Source organism: Eschrichtius robustus, chromosome 1 (genome assembly GCF_028021215.1).
Source record: "Eschrichtius robustus isolate mEscRob2 chromosome 1, mEscRob2.pri, whole genome shotgun sequence".
Taxonomy (NCBI): Eukaryota; Metazoa; Chordata; class Mammalia; order Artiodactyla; family Eschrichtiidae; genus Eschrichtius; species Eschrichtius robustus.
The window spans coordinates 121,970,440-121,997,897 of NC_090824.1; the positions used below are offsets into that span (position 1 = coordinate 121,970,440).

The 27,458-nt window shown below is 39.1% G+C and overlaps 1 protein-coding gene across 13 annotated transcripts in view; it reads right to left on the bottom strand.

The window, feature by feature from the left end:
- Positions 1 to 883: 883 nt before the first annotated feature.
- The window catches only part of ICE2 (interactor of little elongation complex ELL subunit 2), an 84,505-nt gene continuing 57,930 nt past the window's right edge, over positions 884 to 27,458 (bottom strand). For 7 of the 13 annotated variants that reach the window (XR_011075153.1, XR_011075149.1, XR_011075150.1 and 4 more), the window contains 7 exons: positions 24,999 to 25,257; positions 20,506 to 21,226; positions 19,325 to 19,449; positions 11,482 to 11,673; positions 9,795 to 9,921; positions 3,997 to 4,147; positions 885 to 2,275 (listed from right to left, as the gene is read on the bottom strand). Coding sequence is in view for 1 of the 13 variants with exons in the window: in XM_068552799.1 (XP_068408900.1) it covers positions 21,104 to 21,226; positions 24,999 to 25,257 (382 nt within the window). In the remaining 12 variants the exon portion in view is untranslated. Of the gene's footprint in view, positions 2,276 to 3,996; positions 4,148 to 9,794; positions 9,922 to 11,481; positions 11,674 to 19,324; positions 19,450 to 20,010; positions 21,227 to 24,998; positions 25,258 to 27,458 lie in introns of those variants that run through there. The other 6 variants (XR_011075159.1, XR_011075160.1, XR_011075158.1 and 3 more) reach the window with 5 other exon arrangements.

The window sequence follows — 27,458 nt, forward strand, 5'->3', positions numbered from 1 at the left end:
GGGGGTCCAGGGCCCAGGTTCAACCCCCGGTTGGGGAACTAAGATCCCACAAGCCTCATGGGTCCTCACCAGATCTTGATCTTGGACTTACCTATCTCCAGAACGGTGTGAAATAAATTTCTGTTGTATATAAGCCACGCAATCTATGGCAGTTTGTTATAGCAGCCCAAATGGACTGAGACGCAACATATTATATTCTCCAAAGATGACCACAGTAATATTTCCCATCCCAGATGCTCTTCTAGAATTTTGCCACTTCCCCATCAAGAGGAGGAGGGTATGCCCAGTCCCCTTGAATCTCATGACCTGCTGTGACTTATCTGACCAACAGAATACAGCATAAGTCATGCTGTGTGACTTCTGAGGCTAGATCCTGATTGCATTTCTACCTTGTTTACTTGAGACATTTGCCTTGGAATCCAGCCACCATGCCATGAGGAAGCCCAAGCAGCCTATGGAGAGGTTCCAAAGTCTACACCTGACAGCAAGTACCAACCTGACATCTGTGTGAGCTATCTTGAAGGTGGACCATGCCAGCTAAATATGAGTGGAGACAAGCCTTTCCTACCAAACTCTGTCCAAACTGCAAACTAGTGAGCAAAACAAATTATTGTTTTAAGAAACTAAATTTGGAGCTGGTTACTTATGCAGCAACATAATAGCTGAAACAGTTGCCATGAGAAGGAAATGTAAACATAACACATTACCTGGCTCTATGTTTCTATAATCATAATTCTGTAAACAACATTAGAGAAAAATAATGTAACCATTTTGAGATTCTGTGTGTATACTGTAGGTGAGGAGTAAAAGACCTTATTTTTCATTAGTACACAATAGATACTACTTAAAACTGAAAAATTAAGAAACATTGGCATGTTATTTAAAAATATAGTGGTGAATCTCCACAAGAAATAACTACAAGTGTTGAAAATATTTGGCTTTTGGGAGCAGGAATTGTGGGTATTGTGGATCAAGTTAAGTAATTGCTACCTGGGAGGGAAAGAGAGAGAGAGAGAGAGAGAGAGAGAGGGAGCGCGCATGTGGAAGCTATCATAGAAAATCCAAATTCCTGACTCAATATACATTCTGATTTTTTTTTCCTTAGCAACCTTTTCTTTAAAGTGGGCAACAACATACTCAGCTAAAAGATTGCAGTTTTCAGCTTCAAGAAAATCTCCTTAAAGAGAAAACAGACAATTGACATGGGGTTTTTATTGTTGTTTGTTTTAGTTTGTTGGTTTGGTTTGGTTTGGTCTGGGTTTTTTTGCTGAACACCCTTTTTTCTCCTACTTCCTTTGCCTCATACTTGATGTGATGTCTGGAGCTCCCTCAGTTACTGTGGACCTTGAGGAAAACTGGAAGATGGAAAGTAGGCACAAAGGATGGAGATCAAAAAACTTGAGGATGAAAACAAAAGCTCAGGGCAAACAGTCAGGAGGAGGCTGTTTTCCTGACAAGTGTGAAACCATCAACTCAGTCCTGGACTGCTTTCCTCCGGATTTCTTGTACATGAAAGAAAAAATAAATTTCTACCTCACTTAAAGTACTTACATCCAGCCTCTGTTACTAACAAATAAGCTTAACTCTGATTTATATAGAATGATATAGAATTTTGTGTAAATATGTGACTTTTAGAATTATTCACCTGTATAACTTAGCTGAAGATAAATATTAAAAGAGGAGGGAAGATGGAAGGGAGGGAGGTAGAGAGGAAGAAAGGAAGGAAGGGAAGGAGGGAGGGAAGGAAGGAAGGAAGGGAGGAAGGAAGGAAGGAAGAGAGGGAGGGAAGAAGGTAGAGGAGAATCAGAGAGACTGAGTCCGTGAACAAGAGTGGGGCTTGGAGTGAACCAGTTCTGGCGTCTTGTTCTGTTTCTGTTTTGTTTTTTTTTTAATAAATTTGTTTATTTATTTTTGGCTGCGTTGGGTCTTCGTTGCTGCGTGCGGGCTCTCTCTAGTTGCGGCGAGCGGGGGCTGCTCTTCGTTGCGGTGTACGAGCTTCTCATTGTGGTGGCTTCTCTTGTTGCGGAGCACAGGCTCTAGGCGTGCGGGCTTCAGTAGCTGTGACATGCGGGCTTCAGCAGTTGTGGTGCACGGGCTCTAGAGTGCAGGCTCAGTAGCTCTGGCGCACGGGCTTAGTTGCTCTGTGGCATGTGGGATCTTCCCGGACCAGGGCTCGAACCCGTGTCCCCTGCATTGGCAGGTGGATTCTTAACCACTGCGCCACCAGGGAAGTCCCTCTGCTTCTTTAACAACCGCAATTTTCTCATTTGTGATACTGCAAGACAAATGTAAAGATTAGACGAAGTATAAAAAGTGCCTGGTGTATTGTAGGTGTTGAAAAAACAGTGGATATTTCATTGGCTTTTTGAGTCCTTTCAGCATCTAGCCCTGCTGAACTCATGATACGGTTTCAATACACACTTGTTGAATAAAGGTATCATGACCCAAACCACACAGAGTACTCTGTGTGGTCAAACCACAGTTTCTGTTTTGTTTTGAGATATTTTCAGTGAAATGTCTGCAGTGACTTCAACCTCTCTTTCCCAGCTGTAACATATACTTTTGGTCTCAATTCATTCTCTACAAGGCATCCAGAATATCTTTCTAAGAAATAGGTCTGATTACATGACCCCTCTCTGGAAACCCTTCTTGGTAGGTAGGGTCTGACTGACCTGACAGCCAATTGCCCACATCTTTCCCTTCACTCCCACCTTGCACCACTGCCAATCATACTCACACCTCCATATGCCTTTCTCCACGCTGCTTCCCTGCCTGGAATGCCCTTTCCCACTTTCCTTAATAGTGAGTTTCTCCTCATCCTTCAAGCATCAGAGCAAATATTATTTTCTCATGAAGGAAAACCTTTCCCAAGCCCTGCGGGCAGATTTGGTGCTTATCTGTTTCTCTTGACATTTTTAATGTCCTTCTCCTCTCTCAGTTATCACCTTGCATTGTTATTCTTTTATCTGTTGGTCTCTGCAACTAGGCAGGAGCCCCTGGAGGACAGGCATTTGGTTGTTACTGGTTGTGCCGACACTCTTACCCAGTACCTCTTACTATTGGATTTCTCTCCATAAAACATTACCTTGCCCTTATTCATACTTAAACTTGCCTGGCAAAAACTAAAAGGCTGATAGTATCCAGTGTGGTTGGAAATGGCTGAAATGGAAATGCTTGTATGTTATCGGTGAGAAGGCAATTTAGCGGTATCTATCAATATTTAAAATGTTCATACCCTTCGATTCAGTGATTTTGCTTCAAGAAAGCTATCCTGGGGCTTCCCTGGTGGCGCAGTGGTTGAGAATCTGCCTGCCAATGCAGGGGACACGGGTTCGAGCCCTGGTCTGGGAAGATCCCACATGCCGCGGAGCAACTAAGCCCGTGAGCCACAGCTACTGAGCCTGCGCGTCTGGAGCCTGTGCTCCGCAATAAGAGAGGCTGCGATAGCGAGAGGCCCGCGCACTGCAATGAAGAGTGGCCCCCGCTTTCCGCAACTAGAGAAAGCCCTCGCACAGAAACGAAGACCCAACACAGCCAAAAATAAATAAATTAATTAATTTTTTTTAAAAAAAAGAAAGCTATCCTGAAAAGGGTGTCATACATGACCACAACATATGTGTATAAGGATTTTTATTGTAGCATTATAAGGTTGATATGCCCTAAGTGCTCATCAGTGAGGCTAAATTAAAATTAATTATGAAATATCTCTCATCAGTGAGGCTAAATTAAAATTAATTATGAAATATCTGTATTATCGACTGAAGCTAGATCAATATGGACAGTTTTCAAAAATATAGAGTAAAACAGAAGAGAAAGCAGAATGTGAGTGTAAACCTGTGTCTTGTTGGCATGCTAAGTTATTGCAATACTGATATATACAACATTATGAAAACAGATCTGGCTACACATATCCACCCCATCATGATCACTCTTATATTAAATTGCTGAGATATTGGGATGCTTCCTGAGCCATCAGAGTAGCATCTTAGGTCTTACCTCAGTGCATTTTGTTGCATTTTTATGGTTCGGCAAGTCAGAGGATAAATATTTCAAACTCTCTCAGCCTCTATCATTCCTTCAAGCAGCATTTTCCACAACATATATACAAATATTACTTAGGTGTTAAGTGTCTGGAAAAATCCTAATTCTGTAATAAAAAATATATCTCTTAGCCATAAGAGTTTGCTTAAAATAGGACAGTATTTTTCATAAAATAAAATATGTTTAGTGAGTATGAAAACACACATAAAGATAACTACACTTCAAATGTTTTCATCCTTATTAAATGTCTACTAGATACATTTTGAGTGTTTGAATATTTTTATACTTTAAAGACCTTACAAGTCCTGAGTTAAAAAAAGTCAATTAGACCAATAATATTAATTTGACTCTAGTTTTAAGTTAATAGCTATGTATGTACATTTACATATTTACATATGTGTGTAGGTGTATAAATGTATATATACACACACATGCAAATATATGGAAGGATATACACCAAGCTGATATTGATTAGCTCTTGGGAAAGAAGAAGATTGGTGTGTATGTGTGAAGGAGAATGCTCACCTTTTATACACTTCTTTATATTATTTGATTTTTGTTAACAATGAATACATATTACTTCTATAATTTTATACATAGTTGAAAAAAGACATAGTGAAAAGAGGGCTTCCGTCTTACACACTAAGATTATAACAGCCTGTGGCAGGCTTTGGGGAAAACGTCAATCTTCTTGATGGTATTTTTTCAAATATATTCAAGAAAATACAATTAAAAAACTATAGAGTAAAAGTTGGATATCACAGCACCCTCTGCAGACAAAGAAAACACTCAATCTAGTAAAATTTCATTTGATTTTTTTTAAACCAACATTTCTTTTTTTTTTTTTGGCCACGCCGCATGGCACATCAGATCTTAGTTCCCTGACCAGGATCGAACCTGTGCCCCCAACAGTGGAAGTGCAGAGTCTTAACCACTGGACCTCCAGGGAAGTCCCTCATTTGATTTTGATTCTTCTAATCATAATTTATGATAATACAACCTAGGTAGGGCCAAAGCTTACACAGTTCATATACTATATAGAAAAAATAAAAAGGTTTGCTAAGCAAGATAATATAATAAATAAGATACCTCGTGGCATGAGGTTTATGGGAAGGGTAGACTAGACTTCTTTATTCACATAACCTTTGTCTTATTTGCAGTACTTCTTTATCCCATGGCACTATGACTGTTTATGTACCAGGCTGTACCATTAGACAGGGAGCTCCCTGTTCGTCTTTGCAACTCCAGCACCTCGCCCAGTGTGGGCCCATGACAGGCTCTGCATCTTTAAAGACCTGACTTTGCTGGACTGTACTCTATTGCTGAGTCCTGTGCTAGTCATCATTGACCCCAGGAAGCAGAGGTTCTGGTCCTAGCTCCTATCCTAATTGAGTTTACTTGGACAAATCACCCAGGATCTGTGATTCTGTTTCTTATCTGGAAAATGAGGGGCTTTGACTAGAAAATCTTCAAATTCTCTTTTAGCTCTAAAACTCAATCCTTAATATGCAAATGTAACTGATTTAGGCACATTAATGTCTATAGGCACATGGATGTTACTAAACGTAAACAGGTCTTATCTACTCATTAAAACAGACCCAGCAGGACTTCTAAATGGAAATACTTTGAATAACAAAATTATATCTCTTTGCAAGGAGATCAATAGATTATTTTTATCAAATACAATTGGCCACCTTCTTTCTCTGCATTCCATTTTTGTCCAAGTTGGGAAGATTACCCCTTGCATAACTGAATATATCCATATAAAGTAGTTGTTTTCATTCAGGGTCTTTGGGTCATGAGACCCTAACATGTTTTTAGTCCCTAAGTTACTCAAATGTATAGCTGTGACTGAAAAACATCACTTTAAAGTAACATAAGTCTGTTAGAATATTATCAAAATAAAATAACAGGCAACTGTTGAATATCTCTAATGTTGCAAAGGAATTTAGATTTCTAATAATGTGAACCTGTGATAATGTACTCAGATAACTAGATATGGGGATTTATATTGGGGATATACAGATGCTATCAGCACTGATAAGGTTCAAAGAGTCCTCCCATTTTGTAAGGGGACATTGGCAAAGAGCAAGCAGTATGAAGCCGGTTCTGTAACCCAAGAGGCCAAAGTTGGTGCAGGGATGCTATGGGTCATCAAAAGTTGGGGGAGAGCTAAGCTAGGTATCAAGGGGGAAGGTGAGGACACTATGATTTGTTAAAAATTTCAAAGGACAAGAGCAAAGTCTGAACAGGAGATGAGGCCAAGGTTCTGCAGCTGGGACGACACAGAAGCAAGTAGGAGGAGAGCAAGGAGCGTGGTAGACAGGCTGCAGGTGAGGCTGAAGTGGCATCCACTTGCCTCTGTGGCCCAAGGTCATGTGATACCTGGGGGGTCAGCCTTGGTTAACATGAAGAGCAGACACGGATGCTGAATCGTCTCTGCCATTGCTTCAACCAACAATGCAAAAGAGGAGAACAAGAAGGGGGAGAAGAGGAGGACGATGACAGTGGAGGAGAGCATTGTGAGGGAGGATACTGTGCGACTGTGACACAGAGAGAAAGGGATTGAGAGTCTGTACTCCTGACCTAGGCATACCTATCATCTCTTATCATCTCCACCTTAGTCTTTGCATCTGGGAACTAGGCATTTTAGCCCAGATCTTCTGTGAGGCTTTTGCTAGCTCTTAAATTTATAAGACCTTGCTAAAAACAGAGGTTCAAATTCTGTAAGACTCCATTACAACAATCACTGAAAGATTCATAATCCAACTTTATTACTCAGGCAGTAGAATTCTGGTTCGACTCCTCAAGACTTTGGCATCTGGTTTTCCTGGGGCCCTTGATAAGAATTCCTGATTGCTTTCTAACAGGGTGGATCTCAGGACTGTGTTAGAAGCAAAAGGCAAACAGATGGGTGAGCTGCTCTCATCAGCTCTAGTTGCAGTTTTTTCCTTTTGTCTTTTCAAATGAGAGGTTAGTCTTCCCCAAATCCCAATGCTCCACTCCCTAATTTGGAGATGAACCAGATGATTTCACTGGTCTTTCCCTTCTCTGGTTTCTATGACTCATCAACTATAGCAACCAGGGTGGGGTTAAAAAAAACAACCCTAATATTCAGGTTATGCCGCAGCTCAAAAGGAAGGAATCTAAGAAAAGCTGTTAAGATTGTAAAACAATGAAAAAAATATGACTCACTATACTCCTAACGTGTTAATCTTTCCCAGGAGGTCTCCCTATATCCGGTGCCCCCATCTTTTCTCTTTAATTATCAATTACATGAATGTTTTGTTTATCGAGTGTTTTACAAGTATTTTTCTATGAAATTAGTAAAATGGTTAATCTAGTATAGATAGAAGCCTACTTGATTTTGATCACTCATGTCCCTGAGAAAGCTGCCAGTATCTATCTGACTACAGAAATCAGGGTAAATTCATTCAATTTAACCAACATTGAGTATCCATTATATACCAGGTACTAGGGCAAGACTGCATAGCAGATGCGTAATAGGAGAAAACACATTAACTCTAACTTCAAGATCTGGTGGAGGTAAATGAGTAATTGTAATTTAACAAATGTATCAGAAATGAAATCAAAATGCTAGGGGAGCCCAGCAGCAGTTAACCCTTAGAGAAAGGAAGTAAGATAGTCTCTCTTGGCCTACGCATTCACAGTTACTCATAGCTATTTGAAGTCATTGTGCAATCATAAAAGAGGAAATGTAACATATACCAAAGTATTCCATATCCATGGGAAGCGTCAGTGTAGAGAGATGTGGCTGTTAATTTTTTTTTTGGCTGTTAATTTTTAAAAATTTCATTCCAGGGACTTCCCTGGTGGTGCAGTGGTTAAGAATCCGCCTGCCAATGCAGGCGACACGGGTTCGAACCCTGGTCCGGGAAGATCCCACATGCCGTGGAGCAACGAAGCCCGTGCACCACAACTACTGAGCCTGCGCTCTAGAGCCCGCGAGCCACAACTACTGAGCCCACGTGCCACAACTACTGAGCCCACGTGCCACAACTACTGAAGCCCACGCGCCTAGAGCCCGTGCTCCGCAACAAGAGAAGCCACCGCAATGAGAAGCCCGTGCACCGCAACGAAGAGTAGCCCCCGCTCACCGCAACTAGAGAAAGCCCGTGCACAGCAACGAAGACCCAATGCAGCCAAAAATAAATAAATAAAATAAATAAATTTAAAAAAAAATTTCACTCCATTATAAAAACAGGTAAAGAGGATTAGTCACTGGAGAAGGTGTATATTTATTTAATGGCACCATTGTCTAAACTGTGGAAATATTTTTGGAAATCCTCCACTTAAGTATTTCCCTTAGAGCCTAAGGCAAATCCTGGTCACTTGAGAGGAGTTTTGAGGAACAGCTAAAGGTCACTCTGAGACAAGGTCCATGACTAAGAGAGCAAAAAATAGCAGGAGGAGAGAATACCGCCAGCTAGGGTTAAAAACACATGAAGGCGTGATCGGGCCCTCGTTTGATTACATTGTTCAATGGACTCAATAGTACCTTTTTTCTAGTTTTAAGGAAATTTGATTGTTCTGATATGAGGTCTGAAGTGCATATCTATCAGCCCAATAAAGTTTTCAGAGTTCCTGAGATGCTAAATATTCAAAATTATGTAATACTATTTAAAAGTAATGTTTTTGGTGAAAAATGTCCAAAAATATATTGGATTGAAGTGGAATCTTCAATAACGACATATCTATGGATGAGGTACTTATATAACAAAAAAAATTCTCAAAAAACCCAATACTCCCATGGGCAAGGGAATAGCCAAGTTTGCTGCAGTTTCCAGTGAATGACATCAGCCTCCTGTAAGTCTCCAGCAAAATGAATTCAGTTAATACCATCAGTCCCTTTCCCCTTCCAGAGCCAGTGGTATTCATGTGGGCATTCTGGAGAGCTGGAACAAACCTAGACAGAACCCCAGACAGCTGCAGAGGAAAAGGAAAAGGCACAGAGTTGGTGGATACAGAGCCGGCCCAGAGACCTCTACCAGCCAGTTCTCACAAAGGTTGACTACTCTCCTGGAGCTGCAGTTATTCTTCCTTCATCAACAGAAATCATTTCTCAGAATTGTTAATATTGCTTTTGTTAGTCTTTTAACAAGTTGGTCTGTTTATAAGTTAGGAACATAAAAAAAAGAATCATCCACCTTGTACTGTTAAAAAAAAAAAATACATGAAGCATGAACACACTTGATACCAAACTGAAAAGGAATGGGGGGCGGGGGCATGTCCTGAGACCCACATGGGTTGGCAATGTTGGTCTCCATATTATTATTAAGTTTTAACGGGTTAAGTTCAATTTTCTCTCTCAAGGCTGTAGTATCCATTTTAAACGTTTAAACATTAACATAAATATCACGTAAACATTGAAACGTTCTGGGGAGGAGGTCATGCTGTGATTTACACAGATTCTCAAGTCCCTGAGGGAGGGCAACTTGGGTTTCAATTTGGGCACTGCTGCTTGCCTCACTTTCTTTTTCCTTCCTGGACTCTATAGAGTCCAAGCTTTAAAAGGTTAGGAGAGTCCAGCTAGGTAAAAGTAACATTTAAAGAGTTAACCATCCTTTATTAAGCGACCTTCTTGGGAGGATACCACCTTTTTTTTTTTTGCATTTAGAATCCACTTCCAAGTGACACAACTAGAATTTAATTACCCAAAGAACAACTTTTGCAAAGGAACCCTTATCCCATTTAGCTTTGAGCCCTAGAGGAAGGCGAGGCATCTGGCTTACCTTGTGTGAGGATCTGTAGTACTTATTACCCATTTCTGACGTGTCCAACTCCAGTAGATTTAAGATCTGCACCTTCTATCTCATTGGCTCGGCCACATTCTCACAAATGTGGCAGGCATATTTGGTACTGCAGAAACAAAGGTGAACAGATTGCTGAGTAAGGTTGATCACCATAACCTCAGGTTTACACTGAAAAATAGCCTCCCTTGATTCCCCCACCCTCAGGCTTCCCTGCTGTCCGTTCTGCCTCCCAATCTATCTGACATATTACTGCCATACTCTCCATTATAGAAGTTTAATCATGTTACCCACCTCGACTGCCACCCTCATTAAAAAGCTTTTGATTACTCCCCATCTCAAGACAATGCCCTCTGTTTCTAAGAAGGCACTCAGGGCTTTTTCTTAAGTTCTCCCAAGCACACTTTCCTAGGTTCCTTTTGGTCTCTTCACCGTAGTTACCCTGGGCAGGCCTTAGGCACCCTGGATGTCCTGCCATTACAACATGCTGTGCATGTTTCTACCTCTGCAGCATGGCTCATACTTTGTCCCTCAGCTTGAAATTTCCTTTCCAGTCTGACAAACTCCTTTCAAGTTTTAACTCAGATGACATCTCCAATTGATGCGATCTGACAATTCTTCACATTTATACAGTGACTTGCAGTTTAAAAAGAACTTTTATATCCATTATTTATTGGAAGGCCACTAGAACCTGTTGAATATGCTGGGAAGGCATCACATTCTGGATTTTACAGATGAAAAGACCCAGGCTCAAAGAGGGGAGAGATACAGCCTTAGCAAATGGTGGAGTTGAGACTAACTCAGTGCTCTCTGCTCCCCCCTCATCGCTTGCCTCTTCCAACAAACTCTGGACTGGCTACTTCTAAGACTCAGCCTCTCATACCTCTCCAAGTTGCAGCTGACAGTCTTAACATTCTGAAGACTTCCCCAACTGCTGGATGTGAATTAACTCTAGCAGGGGCTCCTGGGAGGCAGAAGGCTTGGCTGACAGCAAACTCAGCACTCCCTCATATGCAAAATGACATTTTGGCCTTAGGCACTTAGTAAGTTACACAGTCCTTGCTCCTTAAAAGTTTTCAGGCACTAGAGTGTAGCATTAAAAAAAGCCAAACTGAATTAGGGACTGACCTACCACTTTATTAGCTTCCCAACATGCACACATATACAGAGACATTCAAGCCTGATGCAGTGTGATTTCAGTCTCCCTCACCCTCTTCCTGAACTCAAAAGAACTCATTGTGTAATTGGACAGAGACTATTTCCAGCTGCCCACTGCGGCACTTGGGAAACTATAATTTGCATCACTTTTGGTGGGGCAGAGGGCAGACAATATACTTGTAAAATGTATTCAATTATTTGTTTTTCACATTAGTAAAACTGCTGTTTGCATATTGTTGGGACCCAAGACTAGCTAAACATAAAACACAAACTCCATAAAATACATTCTATTTCTTAGTTTTATAGAAATGTTCACTTTCTCATTCAATTAAACAAAGAGATTGTAATCACTTTATTATCTATTTCGGACTCATTTCTCACTTTCAGTTGAAAACTTTCAGGAGTAAATTTAAATATTGTCTCATGGAGGAGGATGGAGTCAGTAAGGCTGTTCCTGGACACAACATCCTATTTATTTGGAGTCCTATCTAACAGGCTAAAATCAGAATACCTTACAGTTTAGTTTCTGCAGTCGAAGTTGGGCAGAATTTTGTTGAAAGAGCAGTTTGCAAACTGGGGAGGAGTTGAGTTTACTTGGCATTCACACAACCCCCGAGTTGTGGAGCAGGCTTCTTTTCAGCATGCCGGCGATTGGACATGGGTCTCACTCTTTGACAAGGGAAGTTGTTTGTTTCTTGTTTTTCTGCCGCAGAAAGAATCAGAGATTACATATTCATGTCCAAACAAGCTTTGGGTACTAGATAGAATGTTTTTAAGAGGTTTTAAATACAGTGTCTTCCAAATTGTTAAATCTAACCTGAATTTATACTTACCTTGTTGCTCTTAAATGACATATAGTAACATTGCGAGTTAGACGGTATTGTAAAAATGTATCCAAAACATGGAACTTCAGTCTTTCTTGAGAGGTGACTGGCATGGCCTTTAATAAGCACAAGTTTTTATTTTTATTTTTATTATTTATTTATTGCTTGCTTGCTTGCTTGCGGGATCTTAGTTCCCGGACCAGGGATCAAACCTGGGCCCTCAGCAGTGAAAGTGCGGAGTCCTAACCACTGGACCACCAAGGGTTTCCCTAAATACAAGTTTTAAAATTTCTTTTCTTGTGCAGGGCTCATAGCTGCCCATAGACTTGCCCTTATGAGTAAGGGATCTAAGACTGAGTTAGAGACAACTTAGCCGCATGCTGGTAAATGGGGAGGTATCAGCACAATTTAGTAGGTGTTGATGCAGCATCTGGAGGCTGCCTCGCCCTGTGCCTGGTCTTGGGTTAGACACACAGCTGTATAAAAACATAATCGTTGCCTGCGAGGAGCTTACAGTCTGTTTAGGGACTTGTGCAAAATACTTGAAAGAGAATAATGTAGGTAACAACTGAGATTCAAAATTTGTGGTATTATAATAAGTACAGTAGGAATTTAAAGCAGAAAAGTTTTGTTTTTAGGGTCTTGAACTGTAAGGAAAATTTCATGCTTGGGACCCTAAAAACAGGAGTCTCTGATTCCCCCACCACCTGCCACTTCATTTAGATTCTTCTGTCCTTCTGCCTGATTGATTATTGAATCTAATAGCCTTTTCCCTTCAGTCTTCATCCTCCTTGACCTTCCTATAATATCTGACACTGAACAATACATTTTTCACAAACTTTCTTTGTTTTTAATTAATTAATTTTCTATTTATTTTTGGCAGTGTTGGGTCTTCATTGCTGCACGCGGGCTTTCTCTAGTTGCGGCGAGCGGGGGCTACTCTTTGTTGCAGTGTGCAGGCTTCTCATTGCAGTGGCTTCTCTTGTTGCAGAGCACAGGCTGTAGGCGCATGGGCTTCAGTAGTTATGGCACACGGGCTCAGTAGTTGTGGCGTGCAGGCTTCAGTAGTTGTGGCCCACGAGCTCTAGAGCACAGGCTCAGTAGTTGTGGTGCACGGGCTTAGTTGCTCCGCGGCATGTGGGATCTTCCCGGACCAGGGCTTGAACCCGTGTCCCCTGCATTGGCAGGCAGATTCTTAACCACTGCGCTACCAGGGTAGTCCCTTCACAAACTTTCTATTCTGAAATAATCTCAAATTTATAAAGAAGTTGTAGAAATAGTACATATAGCTCCTATATACCTTTCACCAAGACTCCCTGTTAACGTTTCTCTGCCCAAGTCCTCCAATTTGAGACTAAGTTGTAGACATGATGTTCCATTACCAATTTTTACTTCAGTGTTTATTTCCTAAGTACAAGGCATGCTCTAACATAACCACAGCAAAGGAAATTAACATAGATACATTACTACCATGTAATCTACAAACTCCATTCAAGTTTTGCCAGTTGTTCCAACAATGTCCTTTACTGGACTATACATACAAACCAGGATTATGAGTCCCATTAACTTAGTCTTTAAGTAAAACAGTCCTCCAGTGTTTCTCTGTCTTTCATGATCCTGTCAGTTTTGAAGATTGCTGACCAATCACTTTACAGACTATATGCCTTTGGGTTTCTCTGGTATTTCCTTATAACTTACGCACATTTGGCAGGAACATACCACAAAAGTGATGCTGTGTTCTTCTTCGTGCATACCTAGAAACACACATTGTTAATTTGTCTCATTACTGGTGATATCAACTTTAGTTACTTGGTTAAAATAGTTTCTGCCAGGTTTCTTCAGCATTAAGTAAACTAATAAGCATGTTATACTTATTAATAATAATAACTGTCTGGCAGTGAGATTCTTTAAGACTATGCAAATATTCCTATTTGCCATCAAATTTTCACCCACTGCATTTAACATCCTTTGATGATTTTTAGCTTTATTATTTTTATACTGGTTGCAAATTGTGACTTCTCTAATTCCATCATTCTCTCTAGATTAATTGATTGGCATTCTACCACAGAATATTCCCTTTTGCCCCATTTTTTAATTCACTCATATCTGTATGGGCTTGTGGACTACTATTTTACTCAAAGGATTTCAATCTGTTACTATCATTATTTCATGCTCAAATTAAAACGGACCTGGGAACTCCTTTAAGCTAGCTCCTGTGTTCTTTTGACATGCACCCATCATTCTTTGAGCATTTTCACACTTCCAGGTTCATCTTACAGCTTCCCTTCCCCATTCTTGGAATTAGTAATTTCTCCAAGAAGCCCCAGTTTCTTTAAGTGAAGAATGGGACTTGGAAACCAAGATCTGGGTGCTGGTGCTAGCTGTGCGCATTACTACTAGAGTGCCCTTGCTTCTAGACCCTATCAGCAGAATTAGGAAATATGTATGCATATGTATACACACACATCTATTTCTCCACCTCTCTATATATTAAGTACCATGATTTCATTTCCAATTCCAAACCAATACTACAGGGTTTATTCTTGCCTTCCTCTTTCCCATTATTCTCAATGTATTTATTTGCTCAGTTAATCTGGTATGTAACCAAACTCTTAGCCCCTTGACCCAAATAAAGGGGAAGTGGAAGAAAAAGAGTTAAAAAAAAAAAAAAAGGCCATCTTGGTTGCAGACATGCCCCAATTTCTTGGTATGTCAGCCCAAAGGTGGGTCCCCAACCTTCCTGTTTCTTTCTCCTAAGTTGCAGACCCACATTTTCAGTCTATAGGTTCCATAGGATATCACCTTAATTGTACTGCCAACATTTGGTTGAAAACATAACTAGTTGTCTCTTCACCCCATCCATATTCTCCCTCTAATATTTTCATATTGTAAAATAGTATGAAGACTTTTTCCTTTCTAAATAAGCCTTTATATTGTAACTCCTAAAATTGATCATGTGATCTTGCTCAAAAAGCCTTCAATAAATCTTCATTGCTTTTATTTATTGATTGATTGATTTAATAAATTTATTTATTTTTGGCTGCGTTGGGTCTTCGTTGCTGCGTGCGGGCTTTCTCTAGTTGCGGTGAGCAGGGGCTACTCTTTGTTGTGGTGCGCGGGCTTCTCGTTGCCGTGGCTTCTCTTGTAGAGCACGGGCTCTAGGCGCGAGGGCTTCAGTAGTTGTGGCACACGGGCTCAGTAGTTGTGGCTCGCAGGCTCTAGAGTGCAGGCTCAGTAGTTGTGGCACACGGGCTTAGTTGCTCCACGGCATGTAGGATCTTCCCGGACCAGGGCTCGAACCCGTGTCCCCTGCATTGGCAGGCGGATTCTTAACCACTGCACCAACAGGGAAGCCCTCTGCATTGTTTTTAGAATCAAATCAAACTATCTGGAAATAACAGTCAATACCTTCCGCTATCAAGCTTTAACCTACCTCTTCAACTTCATCTTCCATTTATCATCCTTTACCTCTGTGGTTATTAAACAAGCATATTCGCTATTTCCTAAAATTAGCTTTTTTCATAAGAATTTCCCTCATGCCCTAATGCTTTGCTTCCTTTTTATCCACATTAATATTTTACTTGTCTTTCAAACACAGCTTAAAAGTCATTTCTACCATGAGTTTCTCTTACTTCCAAGTATCCTTTTTTCTTACTCCTGTCACTATTACGTCACTTGAATATTCTGCTCTGTATTATAGCTAATCGTGCATACCTATCTCCCCAACTAGATTAGGTAATACCCTTAAGGCAGAAACCAATCTTATTTATCTTTAAATCTCAAGAGACTGGTATAACGTATTACAATAGATGCTCAAAATATGCATTATCAATTCAACAGAGGACAGACAAAGTTTTGAGAGGCATGAATAAATGCAAGCAGATGTAGCTTTATGTGTAAAAGCATGCAGGTAGGGGCAAGAATGGCTACTTTGTGTGTTGGTAAAGCCTGACTGGAGTAGATGTTGCGTTAATGCAGGGCTTGGGAGAGACCTGAGACCCGTGGCAGTGCCTTACTGGAGTGTGCCTCTTAAGAGTAACATGCACATACTCTCCTGGGCTGTATATTTTTGGGTAAGCAAAACCTGGGGTGGGGAATATAAAAAGGTTTCCTTTTCCCCTCTAAGAAATGCATATTCTTCAAGAAAAGGGAAGGAGTAATTCAACCCACTAACCACAGATTCTTTAGGTTTCTTCACTTTCAAAACAGCAATTAATTTACACTCAGGCTTCCCCCCAACCCCAGTTCCTTAAGAGAATTAACCAGGTTATACCATGCACGTACAACAATTAAAAACTAACCCTCAGTAGGTCCTTGCTTGATCACTTTCTAACAGTAGCTCATATACTGAAAGCAAACATATACACCAAGGTAACTGAATCTTCCTATTTGTTGAGGCAACCTGGAGACCGATCCTAGAAATATATGTCTGGGCCTCGACTCTTTCAGTAAGCTTTGCTCAGCAGATCGGACCCAATCCCCAGATAGATGCTTGTGTGTCTGCCCTTATGTACTTTGATAAGAAGTCTGGACACTAGCCAAGGGAAGACAGCAAGAGTGGAAGGATCAATGAAATGCATACCCTTTATTTCTACATCTCAGTGAGAAACTCGATAAATCCTGACATCAAATACTCTAAGGTCTGATTAAAAAGTACCTGCCACACTCAGCCAGAAAAAGAAACGAAATTGAGTTATTTGTAGTGAGGTGGATGGACCTAGAGTCTGTCATACAGAGTGAAGTAAGTCAGAAAGAGAAAAACAAATACCGTATGCTAACACATATATATGGAATGTAAAACAAAAAAAAAAATGGTTATGAAGAACCTAGGGGCAGGACAGGAATAAAGACGAAGACGTAGAGAACGGACTTGAGGACACAGGGAGGGGGAAGGGTAAGCTGGGACAAAGTGAGAGAGCGGCATGGACATATATACACTACCAAATGTAAAATAGATAGCTAGTGGGAAGCAGCTGCATAGCACAGGGAGATCAGCTGGGTGCTTTGTGACCGCCTAGAGGGGTGGGATGGGGAGGGTGGAAGGGAGACCACGAGGGAGGAGATATGGGGATATATGTATATGTATAGCTGATTCACTTTGTTATAAAGCAGAAACTAACACAGCACTGTAAAGCAATTATACTCCAATAAAGATGTTAAAAAAAAAAGTACCTACCATATGCCTATAAAACATGAAAAACATCTTAATATCTCTACCAGCATGTCCATCAAGAACTTCATATTTAGCATGTTGGTAATAAAATATTAAAAAGTGTTTTCTCCCCTCTCTACCTTAAATCTGTGCCTCCTTCTATTATCTCTAAAACGTTCATGGTGTCCAAACACAGAATCCAAGTAGAAATGGAAAGGAATAGGTTAACTTCCTTTGCAGTTGCAAAAGAAGATCCGAACAGAACTATTTCCAAGTTTTGCAATAAAGATTTTCATTGCTTCCACCTCACTTTCTTATTCCTTAACATTTATAAATCTGACTTCCATTGTAGCCACTTTAATGAAACTTCTCCTTTTACTGAATTTCTATGGTTCTTCCTGGGGCTCTATTCATGGTCCTTTCTTCATTTCACTCATTACTGCTATGTCATCCTTTTCTCTGATTTCAATCACCACAGATACACCACCAGTTCCCAAATCTGTACTAATGAGATCAGGCTTCTCTCTCTTGAGTTCAAAACTCAAATGATCAACTATCTTTGACACCAACTATCTCTATGTCAGATTTAACATGTTGGTAGTAAGGAATTTTTTTAAAGTGTCCTCTGTTTTCTCTCCACCCTAAACCTATTTCTTCTGTATGCCTAAAATGCTCACGGAATTTGTGAAGGCTTAAAAATATGTTCACTAAACCTTTTTATACTCCTCCCTTCACGAGGTGAAGCCTGAGTGTGGACTTAGTGACTTATTTCTAACGAGGCATTATTTCTATGGCATAAGTGACAGTATTTGACTTCCAGGACTAGGCCTTAAAAGACACTGTGGCTTCCTCCTTGCTCTGTCTTGGATTGCTCTCTCTGGGGTAAGCCAGCTGCTACGTCAAGAGGACACTCAAGCAGACCTATAGAGAGGTACATGTGGTGAGCATGAGGCTTCCTGCTAACAGCCAACAAGAGACTGAGAACTTCCACTGCTACCACGAGAGAGCTTCCTTGGAAGCAGATGCTCCAGCCCCAGGCGAGCCTTCAGACGACTGCAGCCCCAGCCAACAGCTTGACTGCAACTTTATGAGGCCTTGAGCCAGAGGCACCCAGCTAAGCTGCGTCTGCACTCCTGACCCACAGAAACACTGAGATAATAATTATTTGTAGTTTTAACTAGTAAGTTTTGGGGTAACTTATTATGCGGCAACAATGGCACACCCAGACCCAGAATCCAAGGAATACAAGTGGTGAAAGGAAACGAACATTTTAAGGGAGCTCTCTCCCCACTCTAACCACACTCCTCCTCGTACTTTCTCAGTAAGTAACACTGTTATTTACCCAGTATCCTGTATGAGGAACCTGGAAGTCATATTTGATTCTCCCTACCAACTATATCACCAAGTTATCATTTTTTTTCTTCCATCACTTGAGCCCATCCCTACTTTTTTTTTTTTGCCGCACCACACGGCATGTGGGATCTTAGTTCCCGGACCAGGGATCGAACCCACACCCCTTGCATTGGAAGGTGGGGTCTTAACCACCGGACCGCCGGGGAAGTTCCCCATCCCTACTCTTATTGCTTTAATTCAGGGCCTTTACCATTTTTCAATTTTGATAACATACCTTTGCAACTTTTCTCCTTCCCTATAGTCTTTCCCAGCTCCATTCCATTCTCTAGATTAATGCCAGTAAGAACTTTTTGAAGAATATATCTGATCATGTTATTTATTTTTATTAAAAAATCACTACTAGTTCCCACATTGCACAGGACAAAATTCAAATGCCATAGCATGGTATGTCTGTCGTGTCCTATAGCTTTTTCTCTCATCTCCACGCCACAGCCTACAATCTGGCCATCTTTCACCTTTGCATATGCTGCTTTCTTTCTGTGTGGAAGATCTTTCATTCTTTCCTTATAACTCTTACTCTTTTTTAAAAGACTCAGCTCAGCATTTATCTCAGAACCTTCCTTAATTATCAGGTCCAGATTAGATGACTTTCTTGTATTACTTTATCGGGGCACTTATCACATAGATCAGCATGTGTCTTCCACTAGAATGTTAGCTCGTGAGAAAAAAAAAATCTATCCTCGATACCTAGACATTCACTTATTCATACATTCAACTTGTATCTACTGAGCAACTACGACAGACACTGTATTAGGTGTTTGTTACATACTAGTGAACAAAACAAATATGCCCTACCCTGGCATAGCTTGTAGTCTATTCAAGAAGAAAGACAGTAAGTTAAATAAACAAATATTGTGATATATGAAAAAAGAATTTTATCAGAGAGTAAACGTGAGGACCTACTTTAGGTTATGTGGCATACAGTACAGATGCACTCAAACATTTACTGAATGAAATGTTTATACCTTCACCTCAGAGATATAAGTGGGTCAAGCTCATCACATCCTTGCCAACACTGAGTCTGTTTTTTTTTTTTTTAAATCTTTGCTCATACTGCCAATGTCACTTTCTTGCTTATACATTCTCAGTACTAAAAATCAAGAAAAAGAACACAAGATCAAATATACATTAGAAAAAAGAGGCTTGATAAAGCACAAGTGGAAAACAAAGTCTAGCTTTATATATATTATCACGGTTACTCAGATAGATGGCTAAGATAATCTCAAAATAACCACCTGTAAGATTACACATTTTACTAAGTAAAAAGTACACTAAAAAAATGAAAGCCAAGTCTTTCTGGTATTCAGAAGTCTGAAGCAATCATTGTTTAGTTTTTTTAAAAGAGCAAATTCCAAGGGAATCCCTGCCTCTCCCTTGGTTCACTGCCAAATAACTCACAGCTGGAATATTTCTGGGAAATATTGGTATGTGACAAAGTTAAAAAAAAAAAAAAAAAAAAAGATCAAGACCACTGAAAACCAAGCTCAATATTTTAAAATGGGAATGGCAGAATGAGGAAACTATATATTAAAATGCATAAAACAACTTTACTAGTAATTGCGCATTAATTACAAAAATATTTTATAACCAACCAGAAAAATCAAAACTTGGTAGTAAATAAAATACTTAACTGCTATTTATAACAGGTGAGAAGGTTTCAAGGACTAGTTTCTTATATTAACATAAAATGCATAAAAAATTCCAAAAACAAAGCAAATATTGCCCTGGATTACAAAGCTTATATTTTACAAAAGATGCACCTATTTAGTGCACATTAAAGAAGAGGAATACAAAAGTTAAATAAGTCCATCCCTTCTTAAGTACATCCCTTCTTATTATTGGCTATAATAACATCAATTGATCATGCCCTTTTCCAAATTCATCTCCACGGTCCTGAAAAATTTAAATGAATCAGTGTAGATGAAGAAAAATACCTTCCGTTTTACCACACATTAGCCTTGTTGGTTGAAATATGAGATTTTTCTGGAAACTATACTCATCTCTTTGCTTTTAGTAGTGTATTTCAACACTTAGCCAGGATTTGTGCCAAGAGATAGAGGCATTCGTCACCGAACCTGTTACACCACAAGAGTTTTTTTCTTTTTAAACAAACTGATGATTGCCCAACAAAAAACTGTTAACTTACTTGTGAATTTTCAGAGGCAGAGAGTTTTTTATTTTTTATTTTCCTTTTTTGGCTTCTGCAATGGAATTTCTCCAAGTTTTTAAAGATATTTAACTTCATTAACCTGCAACAATCATCATTTTAAAGTAGTATATAAAAACTGTCAGATGGGTCAGAAATAAGGTTTACGTAGCTCGAAATTATCTCTGACAGTGGCAAGATTTAACCTTTTGAGCCAACCTCAACAGACCAGCAATACAACTCAAATTATTAACATAATACATAATGATAAATATTGCTCTTGAAAAAAAGCAAATTATTTTCCTACTTACAATTTTTTGCAAAAGGTCTACTATAAAAATACTTTCTTCTCTCTTTATCTCCCTGCCAATCTGGAGCCTCCTCAAACATCAGGTGTTAAGAGCACAACATTCCATTTTAGTTGGAACACTGCTTCACATAGTCAATGTGTATTTTCGAGGCACTATAAAAACTCTCAAGAACAGTAAAAGAAAAACATTCCTCTTGCCTACAGATCTTTCAGGTATATTTCCCCTCAAACTTTTCTAAACTGAATGTTGTGATAACTGGTTTTTCTTCGTTTTCCATGGTACAGTCCTTAAGTTATTTTTCTTTTACTTGGAGCCACTCCTTCATTTTCAACTTGCTGAGCAGGCAGACTTTTGGTTTCCATGGAAACCGAATTCCTGCGGCTGCGGGTAGGCATTCTTGTTCCACCAATCTAAGAGATGAAGCAAAGAACAGGACGGCTTAACATGTTTACAGCATTCTCAAACACAGTCAACTCTATTAATTTACACATGGACTAATTACCTTGCAAATGGTCCTTTATATATTTTTAATCCCTAGCCACTTAACTGCTTCTAAGCAAGCTTTAATCTGACAGTTTTAAAGTACGAAACTTTCAAATAACAATCAGGGAAGGAGATACATCAGGGTAAATGGAGAAAAGTGAAGAGGAAAACCACACTTTGTGCTAAATTTGGGAAAGTTTGAAATGCTAAATGAGAAAATGAGGGAATGACAGGCCTTTAGAGCAATGTGCTTACAATAATAAACTGAAGGGCAGGAGAAATGAAAAATAGGAAGGGAGGGAAAGGAAATACGAGAAGGTCAGAGGTGGTAAAGAGAGAGAAGAAATTATGAAATGGAGAAAGAGACAGAGTAAGAAAAACAGAAGAGTCCAAAAAAGAAGAAGGATAAAAAGAATAAAAGTGAAATGAAGGGAAAAGAAAAAAGACCCCAATTTGAAAGGAAAATTGAGAGGCTGGAAGAGAAGAGCAAGAAAGAAAGAAAGAAAAAAAAGGGGGAAGGAAAAATTGGAAGGCGATTACAGAGGATGGGAAAAGAGGAAGAAGGGAAGCAGGGGAAAGAAGCTTTGTTGGGGTGCTGGTTCTACCTTAATATCTACTCTTCCTCAGCACAAGTTGCTACTCACTCCCACTTTCTAGCTCACACAGTCTAGGGAAGAGAAAGTGTATTCTTAGGATGCAACCCCTTGCTAATTGCAGTCCCACTGAAGATGAGGTCTGGAAATACTGTCATCCCCTTGGCCACTGGAAGAGTATAAAATTTTAAAATGAGGTAATGGAGAAAGCCAGGCCTTACAGAGAAGGACAAAAGCTGTACAGCCTGAAACCATTTCCCCAGAACTTGTCCATATCTACCTCTATTTTCTTTAGTGACCTTGCACCCCCTTCTATTTCTTCACATCTTCTCCAGTGTGTTTCAGATCTGGAAATGATTGTAATTCCAATCACACTCTCTCATATTCCTTATACAACAGAAATACTACTAGCATTGCCCCAAGAGGCTACTGGCTCACTAAGAATGAATCAAACTCCAGCTACCCTCACCTAATATCTTGTCTCTTTAGGGGCATTTTTTGGTTTACAATTAGATGACTAGAAAAGACAAACTTGAGTTAGGGTTTGAGTCTGCCAGTCTGTCTGTCTGAATCCGAAGAACTTTTTTAACATACAGATTAAAAAACTGCTGTGATTTTTAGATTATGTATACCACTCCCCACCCAACTGGTATTTACTATAAAAGTATACTGACCACACTAATTGTATCTACCATATTGCAAGCATTTTGACCCTATATGTGTATGTGTGTATGCGCATGGCGGGTGTGTGATCCACATTTATAGCAGAAGCTGTGGAAGGAGAAAAGGGATAGGCACAGAGCCATTACAAAAAGACTAGAATCAGAAGAAGTCCGGAGTAGCACAGGAAGCAAATGGGATCCTCCTATTAAGCTCTGCTTGATGCAGAAAGAGGCAGACACAGGCTCTACTGGGGCATCTCTCAGGATTAGTGCTTAAGGTACTACTACACAAAGAGGACATCTGAGTTCAAGTGGACTAGGGACTAAGGAATCGTATTAGAGGCGGAGATATCTGTCATATGAGTTTTTACATCATGAAATAAGTAGATCATTTCTGTTCCATATAAGATCTTACGTCCCAGGGTTTCCTGAAGCTCTCGTCTTTTCCTTTGCTGCTAAAGCTGAAATCCCTATCTGTGCTTATTAGCTTGGTAGGACTAGAACGTCTCATTACCATGGCCTCGCTAGGAGGAAGTAAGGGAGAAAGCTGGGGTAATTCCTACATATGTAGGGCTAGATTGTAGGGAGATGTGTAAGAGATCACCAAAAACTTTCCATGGGCTTAAAAAAACATCAAACCAAGCACTAGTTAGCTAATTGTCTACTGTACCTAATGTTTGGCTGTACAACAACCTGGTCCTAGACAATCTCACTAAGGATTTGTCCTTGGACTGAATGCATGAAATATCTTCAAAAAAACACAAATCAACAAATGCTCAGCATACACATAATTAAGCTGTTTATATTTATGTGGTCAAATCCTGAAAACATGGAATTGTGTCAAGACATTAAACTGTTCATTTTCACTAAAGAGGAATAAGCCACTCACACAGTTAAATGTTACAGGTGAAACTATAATCAGATTTTTCTAAGTTAAAATCATTCTCTTAGAAATAACATAAACTCTTCAAAAACAGTTTTCAATTATTATTTTTAAGTTAAGAAAATGTTGCCTCAGGAGGTTATAAAAATCACTACTTATATTAAATTTAAACTGGAAATAGCCAACAAAAACTGTAGCTAAAATGGCTTAAAATACTAATAACTCACTTTCTCCATTCTTTCACTTGTCCCAACTAGTTAACCACATTTATATATTTTCTTGGCCAAAGTCAACTAAGAACATGTAAGAAGTTGTCATTTCTAAAAGGATCCTCTCAATAATAACATTAGAATGGAGAAGTGAAATACATACACGTGATAGATTTTCTGTGGTAAACATATTGAGAAGAGCAGAGAATTCAGACAATAATTTTGGTTCAAAGATTTTTGGCAGCAGGGAAGGAAAATGTACTGTGTTATTGCTGACTGAACAGTCAGATTCACTTGTAGAGAATAAAACTTTTCCTTCAACTAAACTCAAACTGGAACTTCTTACATGATATAAAGAATGAGTGACATGGTAAAGAGTATCTCTAACCATGGTTTTACAAAAGTTTCAGACAGAGAAATATCATTCAACTGGTATTTCTGGGGAAGGATTCTATAAAGAGCGTAACATTAATTATAACTAAAATATTGAGTGATAAAATACTTAGCGTTAAAACACAATTTACATCTTAACATCTTATTGTACTTAAAAATTATTTATTTATTTATTTATTTATTTAATTTTGGCTGCATTGGGTCTTTGTTGCGGTGACCGGGGACTACTCTTCGTTGTGGTGTGCGGGCTTCTCACTGCGGTGGCTTCTCTTGTTGTGGAGCACAGGCTCTAGGCACGCGGGCTTCAGTAGTTGTGGCATGCGGGCTCTAGTGTGCAGGCTCAGTAGTTGTGGCGCACAGGCGTAGTTGCTCTGCGGAATGTGGGATCTTCCCGGACCAGGGCTCGAACCCGTGTCCCCTGCATTGGCAGGTGGATTCTTAACCACTGCGCTACCAGGGAAGTCCCTATTGTACTTTTAATAAGGCACTGCAGTCACTAATTACTAACACTTGCTTTTATATTTTCCCATATCCTACTTATTAATTTTTAATTGTATCATCATAATTTTATTGCATGTATTCTGCAAATTGCCTCAAATATTTAATGAAATGAAACAGTATACATAAATAAAAATTGCAAAAAAAATTATAACTTTGCTTTTCATAGGAACATAGGGATTTAACTATGTGGTTGCCTTACCCATGCCCTCACTGGGGAGGCTAATAGAATTTTCTTTAGTTGACTCATAAACCTTACAAAAATAAAAAGCTCCATTGACATGATGACTGGGTTCAGTAGAGTGTACAACTTTCTCTATGCTTCCTATAGATATTATTTTTAGAATGGTGTTGTGATTAACATGGCAAATGTGGACATCAGGTTGAAATATTATATAGTCAGTGAAACAGATTAATAACAAACAACCTAATGGAACATTTAATTTCAGAAAAGATCTTACCTTTTGTTGTGTTGTGGGACCTAGTGATTTAGGTGGAAAAGTACAAGGTATTCTTCCATGATGGATATGATATGGTAATAAGAGACTGGGGTCTAACGGGACCCAGGGGACTGAGAGACTGGAAGGCACACCAGGAAGGCTGTAATGTGTTTTATGCAAATTGTACGCTGTCCGAGTAACTTTTCCATCAGAGGTCTTGTAGATCAGGAGTGAAGAATCTTCTGCTGCGTGAGACAACAAGTAGGAACCCTCCTGCAAGCTAAATCCACACAAGGAAACTCAACTCATTGGTTCACTGTGTCAAATTCAATAGCACTTTCTTAATCATAATATATTAATAAAATTGAAAACAATTAGGGGAATGGGATACCACCTCTAAAAACACTTTTATGACCAAATAAGATTTAAGAATCTTTTAAACTATTTTCATGCCTTTTCAGCAACTCATTTTAGTTCTTATTCCAAGTTCAGGATATATAATTATTTTCTTTTCACTGTTACATCAGTTAATTTGTAAAATTTCAAAAATTTAATGGGAAACAGTCTGCCTAATTCTCTAATCCATGGACAACACATACGGAAAAGTACATATACATATACATACGAGTACATGAGTACATACACGTACCATTCCTACACACAACATTTAAATTAATTAAACAAACACTGCACCTACTTTCTGTCTACTAATAGGTGAACAGAGATAGAAAAGTGAATGTGACAAATTCACTACACTGAGAAGTTTAAAATAAAGTGGCAGAAACAGTCAATGGAACAATCACAATACGAGGGGCCATGAGAATAATAGCAACCAAAGCAGTTAATAGGTACCGAATGTTTATCATGAGCTAACGACGACTGTACTGTTCATAACCATTTCATCATTAAATTCTCCAAAACAAACCTTTAAGGAATAATATTAATTATTAACCTCATATTTGAGATAAACAAAAATCAGACATGCTAAGTAATCTGCCCAAAGTTCTGAGTGCAGGACCTGGATATAAACCCAGGCAGTCGAACACCAAAAGCCATACCCTTAATTATGATCCTCTATTGTCACAATAGTAAGTTCTGTCAAATCTACATTCTCCCTTTCCCTTTAGAAAGCTTTAAGGAATTCAGTGTAACAACATAAAGAGCTAAAAGGATACGATTAATATACTGTGGTTTTTTGGGGATTTTACATTCTAGCTCAAAGGTACAATGGAAGATATCAGTTCTTTCCCACAATCTATCATTAAAAATAAGGATTAGTCATACTTACAAGGATCTTCCTATAAACCTGATAAGTTTTTCATTAATTCATTACTGTTTTTAAACAGAAAAGTAATAGGTATTGACAAAAGTGGTTCAGAGAACTATTCTTATTCTCAGAGCATTTTTCCCCCAATCATTTTCTATTCCCATATAAAGAAATGAATAATAATTGATTTGACAGTGGGAATAAGTAACATTTCAAACACTGAGCTTTTATCAGTGAAACTTTATATCTTAACCTCCTTCACTAAAAATGAAGAATGCTTTGGTTTACAGAGAGAATTCATGGAGAATGAGACAGTTCAAGAAAGAATATCTTAAAAGTGCTGCATGGGGGCAGCAATGTACATGGATGGAAACAAATATCAGTAGGCACAATAACGGCCTCCCCCAAAAACATACATCCCAAACCCTAGAACCTGTGAATATGCTACATTACATGGCAAAGGGGAATTAAGATGGAATTAAAGTGAAATTAAGGTTCCTAATCAGCTGATTTTAAAATGTAAGATTTTCCTAGATTATTTTAGTGGGCTCACTGTAACCATGAGTCCTTAGAATGTAGAAGAGGGAGGCAGAAGAGACTCAGAGGGAGATATGGCTTTGAAAGAGGTGAGAGTGATGTGATGTGAGGAGAACTCAACTCGCCTTCTTAAATCTTGATATTCAAGTTTCAAAAAGCACTTGGTAAATTTCGTGTTTAAGCATTGTACTTCACATGAAGAATGGAATATATAAAACAAAAATCTTGCCACAGAATCACAGAATCTCAGAACTGAGGAGTACTTAGGAAATCACTGAAATCAACACCATCATTTTATAAATAAGGAAACTGACATCTATCTAGTTGCATAAAAAGTAGGAGAGTTAGAACTTTGAGGTTTTTGACCTTTTGTTCAAATTCTTGAATTGTTTTTTAGTTTATCTTTTGGTAAGGGCGTAAGACAAGGAGTGCAAAGGTTCGTATAATGAAACGGTTTGATAAATGATCACGTGGAGAATCTATATTCTAAGATTTGCTATGGACCGAGTGACTAGCCTCTATGTTGCTTCCTTACCTTGAAAATGTAAACAATATAGCTATGAAAGGCTGGCTAATATTCCCCCAGGATGTTTACATCCTCTCTCCAAAACTTGTGAATGTTACCCATCAATGGCTTTGCAAATGCAATTAAGGATGCAACGAGACAACAAAAGCAA